The following is a 17,633-nucleotide window of genomic DNA, read 5'->3' on the forward strand; positions in this document are numbered from 1 at the left end:
AGGCATGTTGTGGAGACATTTTTTGGATTTGATGAAGAATCCATAGATTCAGAAACATCATCTGTAACTTCATATAACACAGATAAAACAGACAGGACACCAGCAACACCAGAGGAAGATTTGGATGATGTAAGTAGCAGATGATTTTTTTTTAACTTCTACAGAAATTGGCATGGAGTATAAATGCAAACATTTTTCAACTATTCTGCCGTAGGAACTAAAAAAGATTTGGCAAGGAATTGTTTTGTTTTGTTTCAAGTCCAGTAAAAAAAACACAGTCATTGCAATAGAATTAATAAGTTAATATTCTGCCTTACATACTTGGTAGATAATTGGGCTGAGAAACAAAAATGTTTTTCTCAAACCATTTCTTAGTTGTGAAAAGAAAATGAATAGGCATGTTGCTTTGCCTAAAGTCAATAGTTACTAGACAATAGTTTGCCTTTCAACCTTGTAATTTATTTTACTGTTTTGTTACAACCAGGATTTTCTTACTGTTTTTGTGATAGCAAGAGAGGCTTCTGCAATTCATTAAGGCTTAAATGATCATAGGTAGTAAATACCCACTGTCATGTTTTGTCTGAGCTCTGTGATATACACTGCAGCTGGCCTACTTTAGGAGATCGCAAGGCTGAGGGCAAAGCATGAGTTAGATACTCTCTTTCATCTTTCTATCCTGTTCACTCACTTGTGTCTCATACTCCTCACTCACAACAGACTTCCTATTTTCCTAGCTTTAATATCTAATAATATTTTAATCTCTGTTCCTTGGAGCCTGAGTTCCTGGAGCAAAAATTAATTAAAGGGAAGGACATTTCTTGCTCTTAGCATTATAGAAAAGACATTGAAAGTGTTGATGTCAGTTGCTTAAAATTCAAAGCAAATTAAGATATTAAAATTACTTCAAGTAAAAAAAAAAAAAGATTGTTTTTTAAAAAAATCTAATGGCTTTTTAAATAGAACTTCTGTGTTAGTGGTTTTTTTTGTTTGGTTGGTTTTTTTCTGGCAAATTTCTTTATGTGTAGTACAGACAACGAGTAAGGATGTGGTGGACTGCATGACAAGTAGGACAAACCCCTTCTGAACACCTTGTGGCACTGGAGTTATTGAGGAAAATTGTGCATAGAACTGATCTCCCTTGACATTCCTCAGTCAGTTTCTTGCCATTTCTATGCATTACTGCTTTACCTAGTATCTTACACTGTCCTGAAATTATTGAATTGATACAGCTACTGATCTCTGCATTTCTACCTCATCCTCTGCATTTCTACCTTATTCTCAAGTCATCTTTCCTTCCATTTCTACTTGTGATGTTTTTTTTAAAGCTTTCTTGAACTTTAAGACTCAGGACAATTGTGTTTCTTGCTGTGTGTTTGTGTCTCTGTTTATGTATACAAACAGATTATCATATATATTTGTCATTACATAAACAAACCCACTTCTTTTTCCTCTTCATTAAGAGCACACCAAAGGAAGAAGCTGAACTAAGATTCTGCCAGCTAACAAGAGAGTATCAAGCTTTGCAAAGAGCATACGCATTGCTTCAAGAACAAGTTGGTGGAACCCTGGATGCAGAGAGAGAAGCAAGGGTAATTTTTTTTTTTTTAACTGGAATTTCTTTTAGCTCTGAAATAGTTGAAAAAGCTGAAAAAAAATGATGTCTTGTAGGAGATATCTTTGCAGGTCAGTAAAATGCATAGTATGATGTTCTTGAGGATTAGAGGATATTATCAGTTAGGCAACAATTTAGATTCATCTGGTGTGATCTGAACAAAATATCATTATACTTCATTCTAGTGTGCTTAATGTGTAAAAGATTTCAGGAGTAAGATGCTTTTATTGAGAATGATATTGCACAGAATCAGATGAACCTGAAATTTGGATAGTAGCATGATGGATTTAAAATTGTTTGGAGAAAAAGTTGTAATGTGTACTCTAGTACCTTTATCACGGGTATGTTAAAAACCTGATCCCGATCTGACAAAGTAAGAGTTTCTCTTAAAGTGTTTTGCTGAATGTATGAAGTCTCAATTTGTTTTTACAATCTCAGATAAAGAGAGCATTCTTCAATTAAAAAGTACTATTATTCCTATTAGGTCAGCATGATTGTTTGACTCTCTCTGAAATTAATGCTTTTTTAACCTCACAGCAATCTGTTTAGTAAGATTTTAATGAGATATTTGAGGTATGGGATAGTACGTATTCCTTTTTCATTTACACTTCTGCCATCACTATGTTTAACCATTTAGTACAGGGATGAGGTCAGCAGAAATCACGCCAACATCTTGCATGCTGGTTTTCCAAACTGGGGAGCAGAGCAGTCACTTCCTAATGATTTGGTGACAAGTATTTTCACGCCTCACAATTATTCACTGAACAACTCTGTCATGAAAAAAAGAGCTGGATTTACTAGGTGCAACATCTTTTCTGCTTTATCCCAACTCCTTGCAGGTAGGGGCATGTCTAGAAATGTAGCTTATCTACAGGTCACTCTCTACTTGAATGACTTGTGATCAACGAGCAAAAACCATGCAACATCTAAAGGGGTAAGAACTAGCCATAGGACTGGAAATTTCACCTTCACCTCATGTCCTTCACTCTGCATCAAGTACAGCTTAAACCTGTAGAGTACTGACTGCTGAAGGAACTGGCTGATGTCATTGTGAGGCCACTCTTTGAGGCCACACATTTGACACTCTCCCCCATAAGATTCTCGTGGACAAACCAATGAAGTACAGACTAGATAAGTGGACAATGATTTGGACTGAAAACTGGCTGAAATGACACAAAAGTTTGTGACCGGTGGCACAAATTCAGCTGCAGGTGAGTCACCAGTGATATACTGCAGTGGTAGCTACTGGTTCCACTACTGTTAACTTCTTCACTAATGACCTGGATAATTAGACAGAGTGAACCCTCAGCAAGTTTCCAGATGATATGAAACTGAGAGAATTAGTTGATACATGAGATGCTTGTGCTGCTAGTCAGAGGGTCCTTGACAGGCTGGAGAATAGTGTAAGCAGAAATCTCATGAAATTCAACAAAGGGAACTACAAAGTCCTGCACGTGGGGAAGAATGTGGTGGTCAAATACCGGAACATGTTTCTCAGAGAGGTTCAGGCATCTCCATCCCTGGAGATATTCAAAACACAGATAGACAAACAACCTGCTATACATGCCCCCTACTTTGAACACAGCAGTTGGACTAGAAAATCTCCAGAGCTCCCTTTCAAGCTCAGTAAGACTGATTCTAAAAACATATTTAAGAATTAAAAAGAAAAAGCAAAAAATAACCCCAAACCACAAAACCGTAGAAACGTGTTACATGTTGTGACTTACTACATATTACTGCCTTGCTACATGTTGCCTTGTCTTGTGCCACCACAACATGCTGCTAATAATGCAGAAAGGCAAAGATTTTTATGAGACTTATCAGTTACTGGTGGAGAGGGACTCAATTTATCCCCAAGGTAAGAGCTGCTGCTAACTTGATGTTTCTACTGCTTAAAACAATTAATAAAATTCTCACAAAATTGCATATTGCTAGATTGCAGATGAGCATATATTACTCACTTCACCATTTCATCCACATCATTTTCTCTGGCAAGCATTTTAAACTCCACTTACAGAATTTTCTCAAGCATAGAAGCAGTATGTTTGTGGGAGCAGAACTGCTGTGTCTTAATACAAAAAGCTTTTCAGATAAAAGTTACAAAGAAAGTAGACTGCTTGACATTATCTGCATTTACTTACAACTTAAAATGCTAGTCTATTATCCCCAGAGCCAGTATGCAGGAAATTCAGATTGTACTTTAAAATGTGTCTTTTTTTCCCAAGTTTGTTTGAAGTGGTTTTCAACTACCTTCACTTTTTCTTTTCTGTGAAATACAGTTCTTAGAGGAATTCTTGCTATACAGCTTTATTTGTTAGAGTTCTCAGCATCATACAAAAGCTTAGTCACATTTGAGACCCTAACTAGGAAGCTCAGCTGAGGAACAGGGCAGGGACTTTGTGGATAATTTCTCAAGTTAGATGTAAATATAGAGGAAGAACTGGGTGGTCTAATGCCATAGTCTTGCTACCTTCACCTGTTAAACATTTTCCTTTAATATTTACCATTTTTTATTTTTATTTTTATTTTCTTTGTTTATTTTAAGCCTCTGTGATGTATTATAGCATGCTTTAAAAGACGTTTAGATGTAGAGCTTAGTGATATGGTTTAGTGGAGGACTTGTTAGTGTTAGGTCAGAGGTTGGACTCGGTGATCTTGGAGGTCTCTTCCAAACTAGATGATTGTGTGGTTCTATGGTTGAAGAATATTTGTGGTAGTATTTCACCACACATGCTTTTGGTTGGTATAAAAAGAATTGCTTTTCTCCTGGCCATTGCTGTGGCAATTTCTACTATTCCAAAAGGCTGTTATATTGTTAACAATATCAGGTGATTGCAGCTGATGTTCGTTTAATCTCAAGGATGAGCAAAGGAATTGTTTTATTTCTTTCAAAAAAAAAAAAAGCATTTTTACATCTACTGTTAAATTGAGATTTCAGAGGTACTGATGTATTTGACAGTTATGAGAGACCATTATATATTCCATCTGCCTTCACGGGAAGGGAAGGACTGATATGAATATTTTTGTAATAGCTTTAAAAAATTTATTTTGCAGACATTTGTAAAATGTCCCTTTAGTAGACTTTAGAATGGTTGCTCTTTCTTGTTAAAGGCATTTTCATCTTTTTTGTCACATTCATACAAATCCATTGTTTGAGGGAGTCAGAAGGCAGCTTTTTTCATGGTTAGTTTTGTCCCAGTGTTCTGGTGTGATGAACGTTTCCTGCTACATTTGGATGAGGCTTAAGGTAAACAACAAGGATGTGAAGATGCAGAAGGAAATCCTTGTGGGAATTTTTGAACTATGTGGGTGAAAAAGTGCCTAAAGTTAGGTCAGAAAATTCTTGCAGCAGTTCCAAGGAGTCTCGTTGACTGAGGATATCCAGATATCTTTAGTTTTGTACACTTTTTATTTAGTACCTAGTATGATGCAGATGCTTCTAGGTCATCTCTGAACTCAGTAGGTAATACCTATTTGATAGTTTACGAGTCACGTAGAAAGAGGAAAATTGAGTGGTATATGCTGTTTATGGGATAAACGAATTATTTTGGGTCTATACGTTTTATTCATTCTTAGCCCTTTTAAAAATCAGAGGCTGTTATTAATTTATTCACTGTTTTTTGCAATTCTGTCTTGCCCTTTCTGCCCTAGTTACCTTACAAATATCTTCTTATGAATTGCTCTTTCTGTTCCTAACATTATTTTCTTTCTCTTCCGCGAAGACTTTGTCACTGAATATGTGATGTTAATATCTTCATAGGTTAGGAAAGAAAAATGTTGTTTAACTGATGGCTTTAAGTATTTTGTAACACAGAACCAAAAACAATTACTTTAATAAAAAACATTAAAAGCTGACTGGATGACCCACACGTGGGTGAAAAGCATCCTTTGATTCTGTATAAGATTAAATATACCTGTTCATTTGTATGTGCATGCATATGCACACAATTCATAACACTTTTCTTCTCCCCCCAGACTCGTGAACAACTGCAAGCTGATCTTCTCAGGTGTCAGGCAAAAATTGAGGACCTGGAGAAAGCTCTAATCGAGAAAGGACAGGTAAAAGGCTCTCTTAATGTCCTCTGCCACATCATTTTCTCCCTTGCATGCAGTGGTGCCCTTGCCATCTTCATTGCTTGCTGGTGTGTTAGTGTGACTGATGCAGCTTAATTATTACTCCAGCAGTGGATTACTTAGAGGACAATATTACATACACTAAAAAAAAAGTCCATCAAAGATTAATTTTCTAACACCAAAGCGTAATATTGGAATAGCCACATATACATGCGTTCTAAATTCTGTTCCCATTCAGTGCAGGCTTTTCTTCTGTTTTGTTTCTTTGCTATATATTCCAACAAGATGTGTATTCTGTATTTGTATTTTAGAATATTTTTGGTGCATAGTGTAGGAAAAGGATGCTTCCATACTGCCACACAGGATAAAATTAGGCCTCATGCTTCAGTGTATCTTGTAAATGCTACTAGTGGGTATTTAAAAAAGTCTAGGATATTCAGGAAGGCTGGTTAGAGTTTTAAGACTGTATTTAAAAGATGTTCAGCTGCATAACTACTAGAACACACAGAGAATATCAGAGAGGTTATTTTGTGCTTTGTTTATTTTTTAAAATCGTAATTTAAGATTGCAGGTAGCATATGGTAATAAAATAAGATACATTTATCTATAGAGATGCATTTCAAAGACTAATGATCCTGTAGCATCAAATAAAAGCAACTTACAAATAATGCTATTTATTCTGTGTAAGAAAGTTTTCTGTAAAATTCTGTATAAATTCAAAGGGGACCATATTCATGTTAAGGATAAAAATTGATAAAAATTGTTTATGCTCACTTCCACACAAATTTCCTTAGTAAATTCTATGCAAATAAAATATTACTAAAATAAAGAATATGTTATCAATCTAACAATATTGGCCCACTGAGGTTTTAGAATAATAATTTGAACTGAAAACCTCTTGAGTATCAACTGCGGACATTTTACTTTGTCAATGATAAAGGTGCTGTAGGCAAATTGCTGCATAATTGAAAACATTAACAAAATAATGGACTATTACAGTGTAAGATATAAGTACAATGTATGTGAATAAGATAAGCAACCATGGATACACATGTAAGAAATTACTTCTGTGACTTCTGTTTCTGGAATGGTACATGAAAAAGGTATACTTGGAAATTAGAACTCAGTTAGTTATTACTTTATAATAATAACAACTCTTAATAATAACACCTCGTAACCACATTTACAACCTTGTATCTCTTGGTATCTGAGATGGCCAACAGGGATGTGACATAACAAGGAGCAATACAATATTGTCCCTAGTGGGCTAGTTTGTACGCTAGCATTACCTTTTCACAGAAGTGGTTGCAGTATCTTCCTGAGAACCTATTCAGTTTTCCTAACCTGTTAGTATTTATATTCAACAAAATAAAAGGTGGTGATGATAAACTGACTTCTTTGTGCACTATGTGATTTTTTTATTTTATTTTTTTCCCTCATCTAGAAGGTAGTGCTGATGATTTAGCAATACTTGTGAAATGTTCATTTGGGGAATCCGTCCTTAAAATGTTTTCCAAAAATAAACAGTGAAATAAAAGATTCTAGTGCATTATCCCAGGAATTTTTAGTCTTATATTACAGCTGTAGGAAACAGAAACTTCAAATACCTTCACAGTTTTCCTGAAGTCAAATTCAAAGCAGAAGATTAAAATCATGTTGTTAAAAAATATTTTGAAACTTGACTCCTTCATTTCATTTATTTCAAAAATTCATTCCAAATACAATTTTTTCCAGTACTCATTTTAGTACATTTTTCTTAGCATGTTACTCTTAACATCATAACACTGAAGAACTTATTTACTGCATGAAAATTAAAATGTGCTTGCCTAATCTTGTATGTGAGAAAAGGAGAAAAAATGGTAGAATATGAAACTGTTGTCTACAGTAAGTAGAAAAAAAAAAAACTTTAAACTCTTCAAAACAGGGTATTTGGAATAAATATTGTCTTGGAGTGTTTTTGTTTGACTTTTCAAAGCTAGTTGAGGGGCTTGGCTAGCCAGATTTCCTTAATTTCTAGTGCAGCATCAATGTGCAAATACCTTGCTGACAAAAAAGTATCAGCCTTAATGCTGTAGTGAAGACATTTAGATTTTAAATGAATTGTCCTTTTTAGCAAAAAAATAATTTGATTTAAGGATGGAATGTCATATTAGTTGTTGGACATTGTATTACTAAACTAATTAGAGCACAATGAACTGGGTTGTATGTTTCTCTACAGAGAGAACAGAGTGAATTTGACTGTTAAAATCCATTAAATCTGAATGTCCAACTTTGTTTTTGTATTTTGGGTCTTTATAAGGATATTTGATGAAGCCTTTTGAAGCCATGGAAAAACAGAAAAGCAAAGAGCAGCTTTGGAGCAAATGATCAAATAGAACCAGTTTTTATTTGAAGAACATCATATATCACTGTCTTTCCTTCATACCTTGAATTCCTTGTCATAAATACTGTGTATTAGCTTGATTCTCACACTTTTTTGAGGAGGACAATTAACTGTATGTCTCTGAAAGTTATTTTCCTTTTTCTTCCCTTTCTCCATTGGGATTTATGCTGTAGAACACAAAATGGGATGCTTTTGCAAGAAACTCCCCAACTCTTTACAATGGAAAAATAAATACCTGAATAAATATTTTGTTTGTTTGTTTGTTTTTTAAATCACAAAATGTTAGGTAACTGTCTTCACCCACAATTACAATATGCAAACATTTTAAAGTAAATGCTTAGGAGACAGGAAACAGCTTCAGGGGAAAAAATGAACTTTTATTTTCTCTGTAGTTTCAGTTGCTGTTTGTCCTTGAAATACTTATGATTCTTTGATGTGTGACCATTTTTATACTTGAATGTGCAATGGTGTCTGGGATCTTGTAATTAATATGTTTATTTGTATTGTTTAACTATATTTATATGTATATATGTCTTTTTAATCCTCTTCTTCATAGGATTCAAAATGGGTAGAAGAAAAGCAGCTGCTAATCAGAACAAATCAAGAGTTGCTAGAGAAGGTATGTGTTTAGAGTCTGGGATTTTTTTCACAATTGCTGCACTTTATCATAAAATTAATGGTAAAAGGAAATGAATGTACCAAATACTGGAACATCGACATAAAAGTTGCACACTTTATTTCTCTCCAGAAACAGAAATTCTGATTAAAGTACCATTATCGATATGCTTTTGTATTCTTTCGGAATGGAAGCTACTCTTTACTGTGGAATTACATTTTGTTTAGGCCACAGTAGGACCCAAGCCTTCTGATGTTTCTAGTTTCTGCCAAAACATAACCTAAAATATTCATGATAATGTGGAATACTTGTATTTTACCAGTTACACAAAGATGACTACTGTCAGGACCACTAAATTTTAAACCTCAGCTAAAATTTCCTGCTCACTCCAGCCTTGGATTTTTATACTTTTTCCACACATTAAGTGATACTAGTTGATTTAAATCTATTGTATTACTTCCTTTCTGAAGTATTCAGAGCTAAGCATCCTCATTGTTCTTCACTGATGCTGGGGGGAATGCTAGTTGGTACTCAGAATGTAACTATTATTATTGTTATTAGCAGATCAATGTTAATACAATAGAAATAAGATAAAGAAAAGTGCATGACTAAAAGCAGCTACAGCTGGACTTCATTTATTCAGACACTTACACAGGTATTCTAAATGCTATAGCACGTTCCACCAGGTGCTACAGTTCTGTTTAGTTTCATACAAATAAAAAGATCACCCAGTTAAGCTAGCCAGTAGACCAAAGCTATAGGTGGCATAACAAAGAGTCAGTTTTGAATTTCTGTTTTGTCATTGTTAGTGCCCTAAAGCAGAAGTCTGGAAAATTAAAAATTAGGCATTAAAATACTCTCCATTATTGTGTTTCATATGCTGTAAAATGTAAATGTCTGGTTATGCAAAAACAATAAGAACAGTCTGTGCAAATGTTAATCCAATCCAGTTTTATTCACCTGATTTTAAAAGAAAGTTTATATTTTTAACTTGTTTAGATACAGTATTCATATCACTTTTTTTCAGACTGGCTTCCGCATTATTATTCTAAGAGATCATAGACTATTTTCTGCTATCAGTTCTTAAAAATACTTTTCTGATGGGAAGTTCCTTCTTTATCTCCAAGACAAGGTCCAACAGCTGCGAAGAAACTGAAAAAACAGTTTTGCCTAAAGCCCTGATCCATAACTTAGTATGATGCCTTTTCCATTGTTTACAGGGTGTTAATGATGTTATATTTGTCTCCTAGATTTACAGAATGGAACAAGAAGAGCATCAGCTGAAGAATGAGATGCAAGATGCAAAAGACCAGAATGAGCTGTTAGAATTCAGAGTGCTAGAGCTTGAAGTAAGAGATTCTCTCTGTTGCAAACTCTCAAATGGAGCAGAAATTATGTTTGAACCCAAGCTGAAATTCCTGTAAAGATTACTGATGTCTGGTGCATGTTTAAGGGAAATCACTTAGGTATCTATTTTTTAAATGTTGTATCTTGGGATAATGAAATTGATACCGCTGCCTTAATGTGTTTTGGAGAGAGCGCTCACTAATGTTTATGAAGATGTAATATAGCTAATATATATTGCATATAGTTTGTTTTACATCTAATAAAATATTTTGTTTTGCAGTATTTGCCTTTTTTATTTGTTTCATTTCCATAACTACTCCTTTCCTGCATGTAAAATCACTCAGTATATATACTACAGCCTTGGTTGGCATTGCTTCAATTAACACACCTTCTCACATCTTGCATGCAGTGAAATCTAAAGATCTGACACATCCATCACATCAATGTATAATTGCTTTTAACTGCATTGATTTAAGATTGACAGCATTAATATGAAGTAAAATGATCTTAAAAGAACACATTTTGATAGCAGCTTTGAAATCATTTCTCTTACCTGAAATCCATTTTCTGATTGGATAAAATGGTCATGGAATGGAAATAATTCTCATCACTCAGTTAACAGAAGGAAAAAAACCCTCTGAGAATGTCAGTTAGTGGTAAAGTACACCACTTGCACAATGTGTAAGTGGAAGTAGTATGTTGCCCCTAGCAAACTTCTTTAAAAAATTCTATACTTTGAATTAATGAAATAACCGTGAATAATTTTTGTGAATAACAACTTGAACATGTAGCCTGTGATCACAGTAGAAAGCAATGGTTCTCATAAATGGGGCCCATATAGAATTTAGTAAACTAGTTGGGTGTGATGCATTGTCACACAGTTGTATCACCTGATAACACATTGTTCAGTTTCAAAGATCATCAGCCTTCTTAACACCATCTAGAATAAACTCTCCAAGAAACCTGTCAATGTCACTCCTCCATAATTTTCACCCAGCACGTTTCACCAAAAATCTTGGCATGTGTAACTTTTCTGATAAAGATGAAAATGTCATGTCATCCTATTATATGGACATTCTGCATTTTGTCTTTGATATTTCTTAGTCTATTTTTTAATCATTTATTTTATCTACCATACCTTTTAATGTCATGGCACATTATATTCTAAATTAAGAATTTAGATTATTGGAATTTCAGTAGATATTCTGGAAGTAGGTATTCTAGAAATGCTTTCTAATATATATTCTTTATATTCTGTTAAGCAACTGTAGAGTAAAATGCTGAACAGTTTAGCATTAAATTGGCAGTTACCCTAGAATCTGCTCCCTAAAACATAAGTGTTTTTAGAAGTAAAACAATCTGAAAAAAAAATATTTGTAAAAGAAAAAAAAAAGTGCTTCAAAACATCCTTCATAAAAGTATTTTCCACATACACGAATTACATGAAAAGTAGCTCAGTATAATGTGTCTAGTTTTGTTATCTGCCAAATCTTTGAGGACTTGTTTCACAGAATAACAATGAGAGTATTTTTGTGTGATTGCAATAAAAGATTTTTCTCCTTAGTAGGCAAGCACGTAGACACAAATGTGATTGACAATGTGAATTCTTTAGTAAAATTGTAAATGCTTCTCATAATCAGAACAGTATTTTTCTCAGAACTGTTAAATTATTTCAGATAAAAAATTGATTAGGGTAGAAAACTGAACCATTTGTTTATCATTTAATGCAAGCAAATCCATGTAAGTTTAGTGCAATAGCAAATGATTAATTCAAAAAAAAAATCTATAATGATCACTGACCGTGGACAAGAATTAAGCTTCTGGTTTTGTATTACAATAGCTATGTCACTTAAGTCTATTTCAAAATTAGGCTGTTAACAGGAAAATTATTTAAAATAGAGCCTTTGGGGGGGGAAATATACAGAGCACAGAGATATTTCTCTCAACATTGTAATTTCAAATTAGGTTTAGACTAGTTAATGAACAAGAGTTGCCATGCTTTGTAATCTGCTTAAGTGAATGGATTCAGCCCTCTTGCCATTATCAATTAAAGTGCCACATTTTATGGTTTAGGAAATCAGGCATGCATGGATGGACATAAGAAGTAAAATATTTGCAGAAACTCTCTTTCATTGAAATTGAAGGTCTTGTTGTCAGTACCTCTCGTTGTATGGAGAAGAAATCTGGTTTTCTTCACTCATGGTCCCATGGCCATAGTGAGTTCAGAGTAAGACCCAGGGCCTCGGTTTCCAGGGTCTTCAGTCCAGTCATTTTCACAACCATGTTAAAACTTCATTTAAGTAAGAAGACTTATTTATTGTTTTACTGTATTATTGTCTTCCAAAGAAATAATAGCATTCATATTTTGAAGAAACATATGAAAATCAAGTAGATGGGCTGAATGTTTTAGAAACACTATTAGTTTTAGACAAATAAAAATTTATAATTTTTTAGCTTTAGCTCAAAGGCATATTTGTGCTAAAACCCAGCATCCTGGGTTGTACAGAGGTCCCCCAGGTCTGGGGATTTCACATGCTTTAATACAAAAGTTAACTGAAGAATAAACAAGGAGTAGATATACACCTTAAATTTTATTGAGAAAATCTGTGATAATATTTGTTGATTTTTTTTCCTGCAGTTTATTCTTCCTAAATAATCCTTTGTTCAATGAAAGAAAGCAATAGTGAAATGAGGTTATAACTGACGTTAATTATTGCAAAGATTTTTTTTTGCAGCTCCAATCAATTATTTGGGCAACATACAAGGGTTTCTGGCTCTGGAGTGTGTCTGTGAACTTTGCAGAAACTATGTGTATGGAATTTGTTGGAACCTGAAACCATTTTTGTTCTTAGCTATGCCCAACATCCTACAAATATGGTAGAAAGAAATATTTGTATGGTAGGAGTATGGTAGGAGGAAATATTTGGAATAGGAATAGGAATCTGTCTTTTTAATGTACAAGTCTATTTTGTAAAGGTGGGAAATAATTGTTTACGTATAATCACACATATTGTTTTTAAACGAAATCTTTCCTCAGGAGAGAGAACGAAGGTCACCAGCATTTAATCTTCATATAACCACCTTCCCTGAAAACAATGGAAGTGCGCTTCAACTGTTCTGTCAACATGAAGGAATAAAGGTATATGGGGGAAGTTAGGAACAGTTGGATGGCCAGAATGAAGAACCCAATATCCAAATGAACGGTTTGCCATTTTTATCGTCTCACTGTAGGGAATAAAATATGAAGAATACGTATAGTAAGCAAAGATATTTATAACTAGGAAAAGGATTTCATAAGAATATGATCTGGTAGGAATGTGGTAGTCTGTCAGGAGTTCATTCATGAAAATGAAGGCAAGCCAGTCAAGATAATTAGTGTACAGTCTAGGTAACTGCTGTAAAAATATTGCAGAGAAGAATGTGGTGTTTGATACGAGTCATTGTCAGGCTAGCTACAGTACTTTTGTCTTTTCTTCACAATAAATGCTTTCATCTAAGGTCAGAAATACCACATTCACATACTATTTTACAACCAATTTCGTGAAGTCCCTAGATATTTTGTGTGTTGAATTAATATGCCTAGGTTATTTGCCTGGGTCAGGGCCTTGAAGCATGAGGCGCCTGATCCAAAAGCTATTCAGACAGGTGAGACTATCATTTTATATCAAGCACAAGACAAACATTGGGATCTCACTTGGTTAGCTTGTGTTACTCGAAAGAAAAGGTTGTTCTTTCTACTTCTATACCCCTTTGAATAGGCTAGCCATACAAACTGATTTGCATGCTGGTTCACCTAAGACTGAATTCAGTCTTGCCTTGATAGTAATGTTGTGTAACAGGCCAGGTTGACTTCTCCATCAGTAACTTAAGTGGAATATCTCTGTGTTACAATCCATAGCACACACTAGTATTTTTTGCCTGTATTTGTAATTGTGTTTACAAGCTACCTAACAGAAGACTGGTTTCTATTCAGTTCCTTAATAAGCACAATACTTTCAGTAGTGGAAAATAAAATTGTAGGCTATATAGTCCCTCTCCTTCTCTTAGATGTATAGGGAAGACTGAGTAGTCTTAAAAAAAAAAAGTTAAACCTGATTCCCACCTACAGGTTTGCTTGGTTAGTCATTTTCCAACATCACAGCAAGTCATCAGTTATAGTCAATCAGCATATTGCCTTTCAAATAGAGTTTCCATGGGATGCCATATCTGCTTTTTAACTTATCTATTATTCTAACTTGCATGTACAGGTTCTGGAACTCATTTTTATCCATTGCCTTCTGTTGCAGAACATTTTTTTCCTAAATGTTTTTTTTTTTTTTGAATCCTCTTTTCAGCTTACTTGCCTGGAAGCAGGGACAGTCACCTGATATGGGCATACTGAAATTGTTTGCTTTTTATGTTTTCAGTATCTTTCAAAATTGTTAGCCATTGGCAGAAAACTAGATATTACAATGACGGAAAATCTGATCTGATTTTTAAATCTTTCTATATGCTTCTTCATGGAAATAGTTAATTAGAATGAGTATACATGGGTTAATAGGGGCAAGAACTGGCATATCTTACTGAATTCCATTCCTCACCAGTGTAACTGATCAACTTAAGAAGTTCCTATTCAACATTGTCACTGCTGATCAAAATCAATAGCTTCAATGTTAATCCATTTCAAATAGAAGTGTATTTTAAGCTCTGCACCATTCTAAAATTACTGATGTGCACTGTTTTGAAACTACTGTAGCATTTGGAGACACTGCTGGTGTTGGGGGAGAGAGGGGAGAGAGGAAGGGCACTTCCCAGGATAGACCAACTTGAAAACAACACATTATTCCTATTTTGGATATTTGGATATCAGGATAGTCTAATTTGTATGGACTTTTTCCCACAATGGTGTCTGGTTTTCAAGAAATCTTTCAATTCGTTATTAAGCCTTACTCTCTGGAGTCTGTTGGATATAGAATCATGAGCAGATCTGTTCTGATGTAGTTATGTAATTTGCAAGCATAGCTAATTTGGCTTTAAAGAAATTGAAAGATCAATCATCCTGACTCCCAAATAATGCAGTTGTGCAACACAGATGTAAACCAGCATTATGCACTGTAAGTAATGAAACTAATGAGCCAAGACACAGCCACTGTGAACTGCTGACCTCTTCTAAGAACTGCTGAATATGAGAAGTTGAGAGTACCCGCATTATCATGGCTGTCGTTTTTGTGTGTATATTAAGAATTTCAGACTAACATAAGCTGGTCTTTGCTCATGCTGTCAAGACTCACTACCTTCACAAACAGCATGGCTGCATACAAGCTGTCAATGGGAATATCTCTGGCCCACATTAACTGGTGGGACACGCTCGGGGTAGTTCTGGAGTTCCAACAGTTCTGCTGTTATCAGATATTAAACAGTTCCATGAATATTTTCAACAACTTTTATAGTATAAAATAGAGTTCTGGTGCCTAAGAATGGTCCCTGGCATTGTTTAATCTAAAATGCAGGCATCATCTGCAGATTCACCCCTCCTCTTTTTTTTCCTTTTTTTTTTTTTTTGATCAGTGGAGGGTTTTTCTTAATTGCAGCGACAGAAAAAAAGCAGTCGTTTAGGCCTGTTTATCAGTTTTGATTTTTCTTCTGTATTCATCGGCAGGATGATAAACGTGAACAGTACAGTCTGACCTAATGCACAGACCTCGGGGTTGCTTGCTATAATCAAGTGACATTTGGCTTTGTTTCTGAAAGTATCAGTAACACTTTTATAATTATGATGCAAAACTAACGTTTAATTTATTTGCATTTCAAGTCTTTTTGCATGCAAAGTGAATGAAGGGTACATAAAATATAGCATGCAAAACTGTTTCTCACCTCCTTTATAAAAATGTGTTGAACATCTTTTTCAGGATGTGAATATATCAGAACTTATGAAGAAGCTAGATATTCTTGGAGATAATGGGGTAACAATTTTTTACTTTCAAATATAATTCTAGTTTTGTGGTTATTTTAAAGCACTTTTTTTCCTCACAGCAGTGGATTTTTTCTGCCAAAAAAAAAAAAAGTTTCAAAATCCTCAACAGAAAACACTTAGGTCTCATTAAATAATGAGTAATTACAAAATTATTACTGAATGTCATACTGAATTAGAGCGTAAACTAAGTACTTTTAATATTTCCAATCATGGGACCCTTTTTGGTCTAATTTATAAAATACTAAATGTTGTAGCTTCTTTACTTTGATTCTGAAACGTACAGAATTTATAACTGTAATTTAATTTAAAATTTATCACTTGTGAAGAATAGATTTCCAATCCAATTTAAAATGCATCTTTTTTTTTTTGTATTTTAGAATTTGAGAAATGAAGAACAGGTTGCAATAATCCAAGCTGGGACTGTACTTTCTCTCTGTGAAAAGGTAGAATTCCATAAAGATTTTTGTCTGCCTAAAGACTGACCATGTCTGCTAAGATCTGATGTAACTGCCAGGGAAGCATGGCTTTTCTGTTAAATGCATCTGGACTAGAGCATGTATTCATCCTTACACGGCTTTGTTGGGATTGTGTTGTTGATTGAGGTACAATCAAACATTCAAAATAAACCCAATTTAAAAATAGTTTTTTTTTTTTTCTGGGGATGTTCCCTTGGAATAAATTACTAAAAAGTCACTAAAGAAGAGCAGTTTCATTCCGAGAAGTGCCAATGCCCTTTTGGGACCAGGTGTGCTGTGAGGTTCTCTGTAAATCACACTACATATGACTGAAAAATCTCTGAGTGGCCTGTGCTGCTTTCATCTGTAAATTAATGGGCATAGATAACAAAAAAGAACTTGTGTAAGACAGATAATTAGTCAGGTCACTCAATTCCACATGGCTAGCTCTTTAATTCTCCAATTACAGAGAGAATATAATCTGTATATGAATAACGATGTCATTTAGAACTAAGAAGGACTTGTCTTTTTTTCTGAAGAAGCTTCACCCTTTTGTAGACTGCTAGTAAATCTTTCCTAGATTCACTTTTAAAATTCAGAAACAGAACTTCAAAAGTAAAATCTGAGCATTTTGGTTAATAAGTAATTATTGCTTTAATTGACATAATTTAGATAATCTACTTTTCCAAATATCTTAATGTAGGTAATCTAAATAAGGTAATTTGATAATCATTAGCCTAACTGAGCAATTGCTATAAGCAATATAAAAAGAAGGAGGAGGACTAAAAGTGCTATCCTTTTGATTGCCTTATCGCGTGAAAAAGAGGAGCTGATGATCCTTTAAGTTTCCTTTAAATTCAATAAATAAGGTGGAAGAACCTCAATATGCAAGGCTAAGTCAGATTAGGTTAATATTGTTCAGGTAAATAAATGCCTGCATAAAAAGTGCCAGTGGAATTAGTGAGTTTGGTTAATTGGTGTCAGTGCAACGTAGAACACGCACTGTTATCTATAAGTTATTTCCATTAGTAATAAGGGATTGGCAGCTTTGTCAATAGAAGTAAATCCTTAAATAAACAGAACCATAAAATTAAAAATTAAGCCTTATTTATTTATTTTTGAATGTGAAAGTTATAGTGTAGTTTCTAACCATGTAAAATTGTGGGGGTTTTATTTGTTTGGTAGATTGGTTT

The 17,633-nt window shown here is 34.2% G+C and overlaps 1 protein-coding gene across 11 annotated transcripts in view; it reads left to right on the forward strand.

Moving 5' to 3' along the window:
• Window positions 1-17,633, forward strand: part of JAKMIP1 (janus kinase and microtubule interacting protein 1) — a 154,778-nt gene that overhangs the window by 111,403 nt on the left and 25,742 nt on the right. For 10 of the 11 annotated variants that reach the window (XM_048046323.2, XM_048046340.2, XM_048046290.2 and 7 more), the window contains 8 exons: window positions 1-129; window positions 1,461-1,589; window positions 5,588-5,671; window positions 8,626-8,688; window positions 9,936-10,034; window positions 13,070-13,171; window positions 15,921-15,974; window positions 16,363-16,428. In XM_048046323.2, coding sequence (XP_047902280.1) covers window positions 1-129; window positions 1,461-1,589; window positions 5,588-5,671; window positions 8,626-8,688; window positions 9,936-10,034; window positions 13,070-13,171; window positions 15,921-15,974; window positions 16,363-16,428 — 726 coding nt within the window. The remainder of the gene's footprint in view (window positions 130-1,460; window positions 1,590-5,587; window positions 5,672-8,625; window positions 8,689-9,935; window positions 10,035-13,069; window positions 13,172-15,920; window positions 15,975-16,362; window positions 16,429-17,633) is intronic. The other variant, XM_048046361.2, reaches the window with a different exon arrangement.

This window comes from Anser cygnoides, chromosome 4 (genome assembly GCF_040182565.1).
Source record: "Anser cygnoides isolate HZ-2024a breed goose chromosome 4, Taihu_goose_T2T_genome, whole genome shotgun sequence".
Lineage (NCBI taxonomy): Eukaryota > Metazoa > Chordata > Aves > Anseriformes > Anatidae > Anser > Anser cygnoides.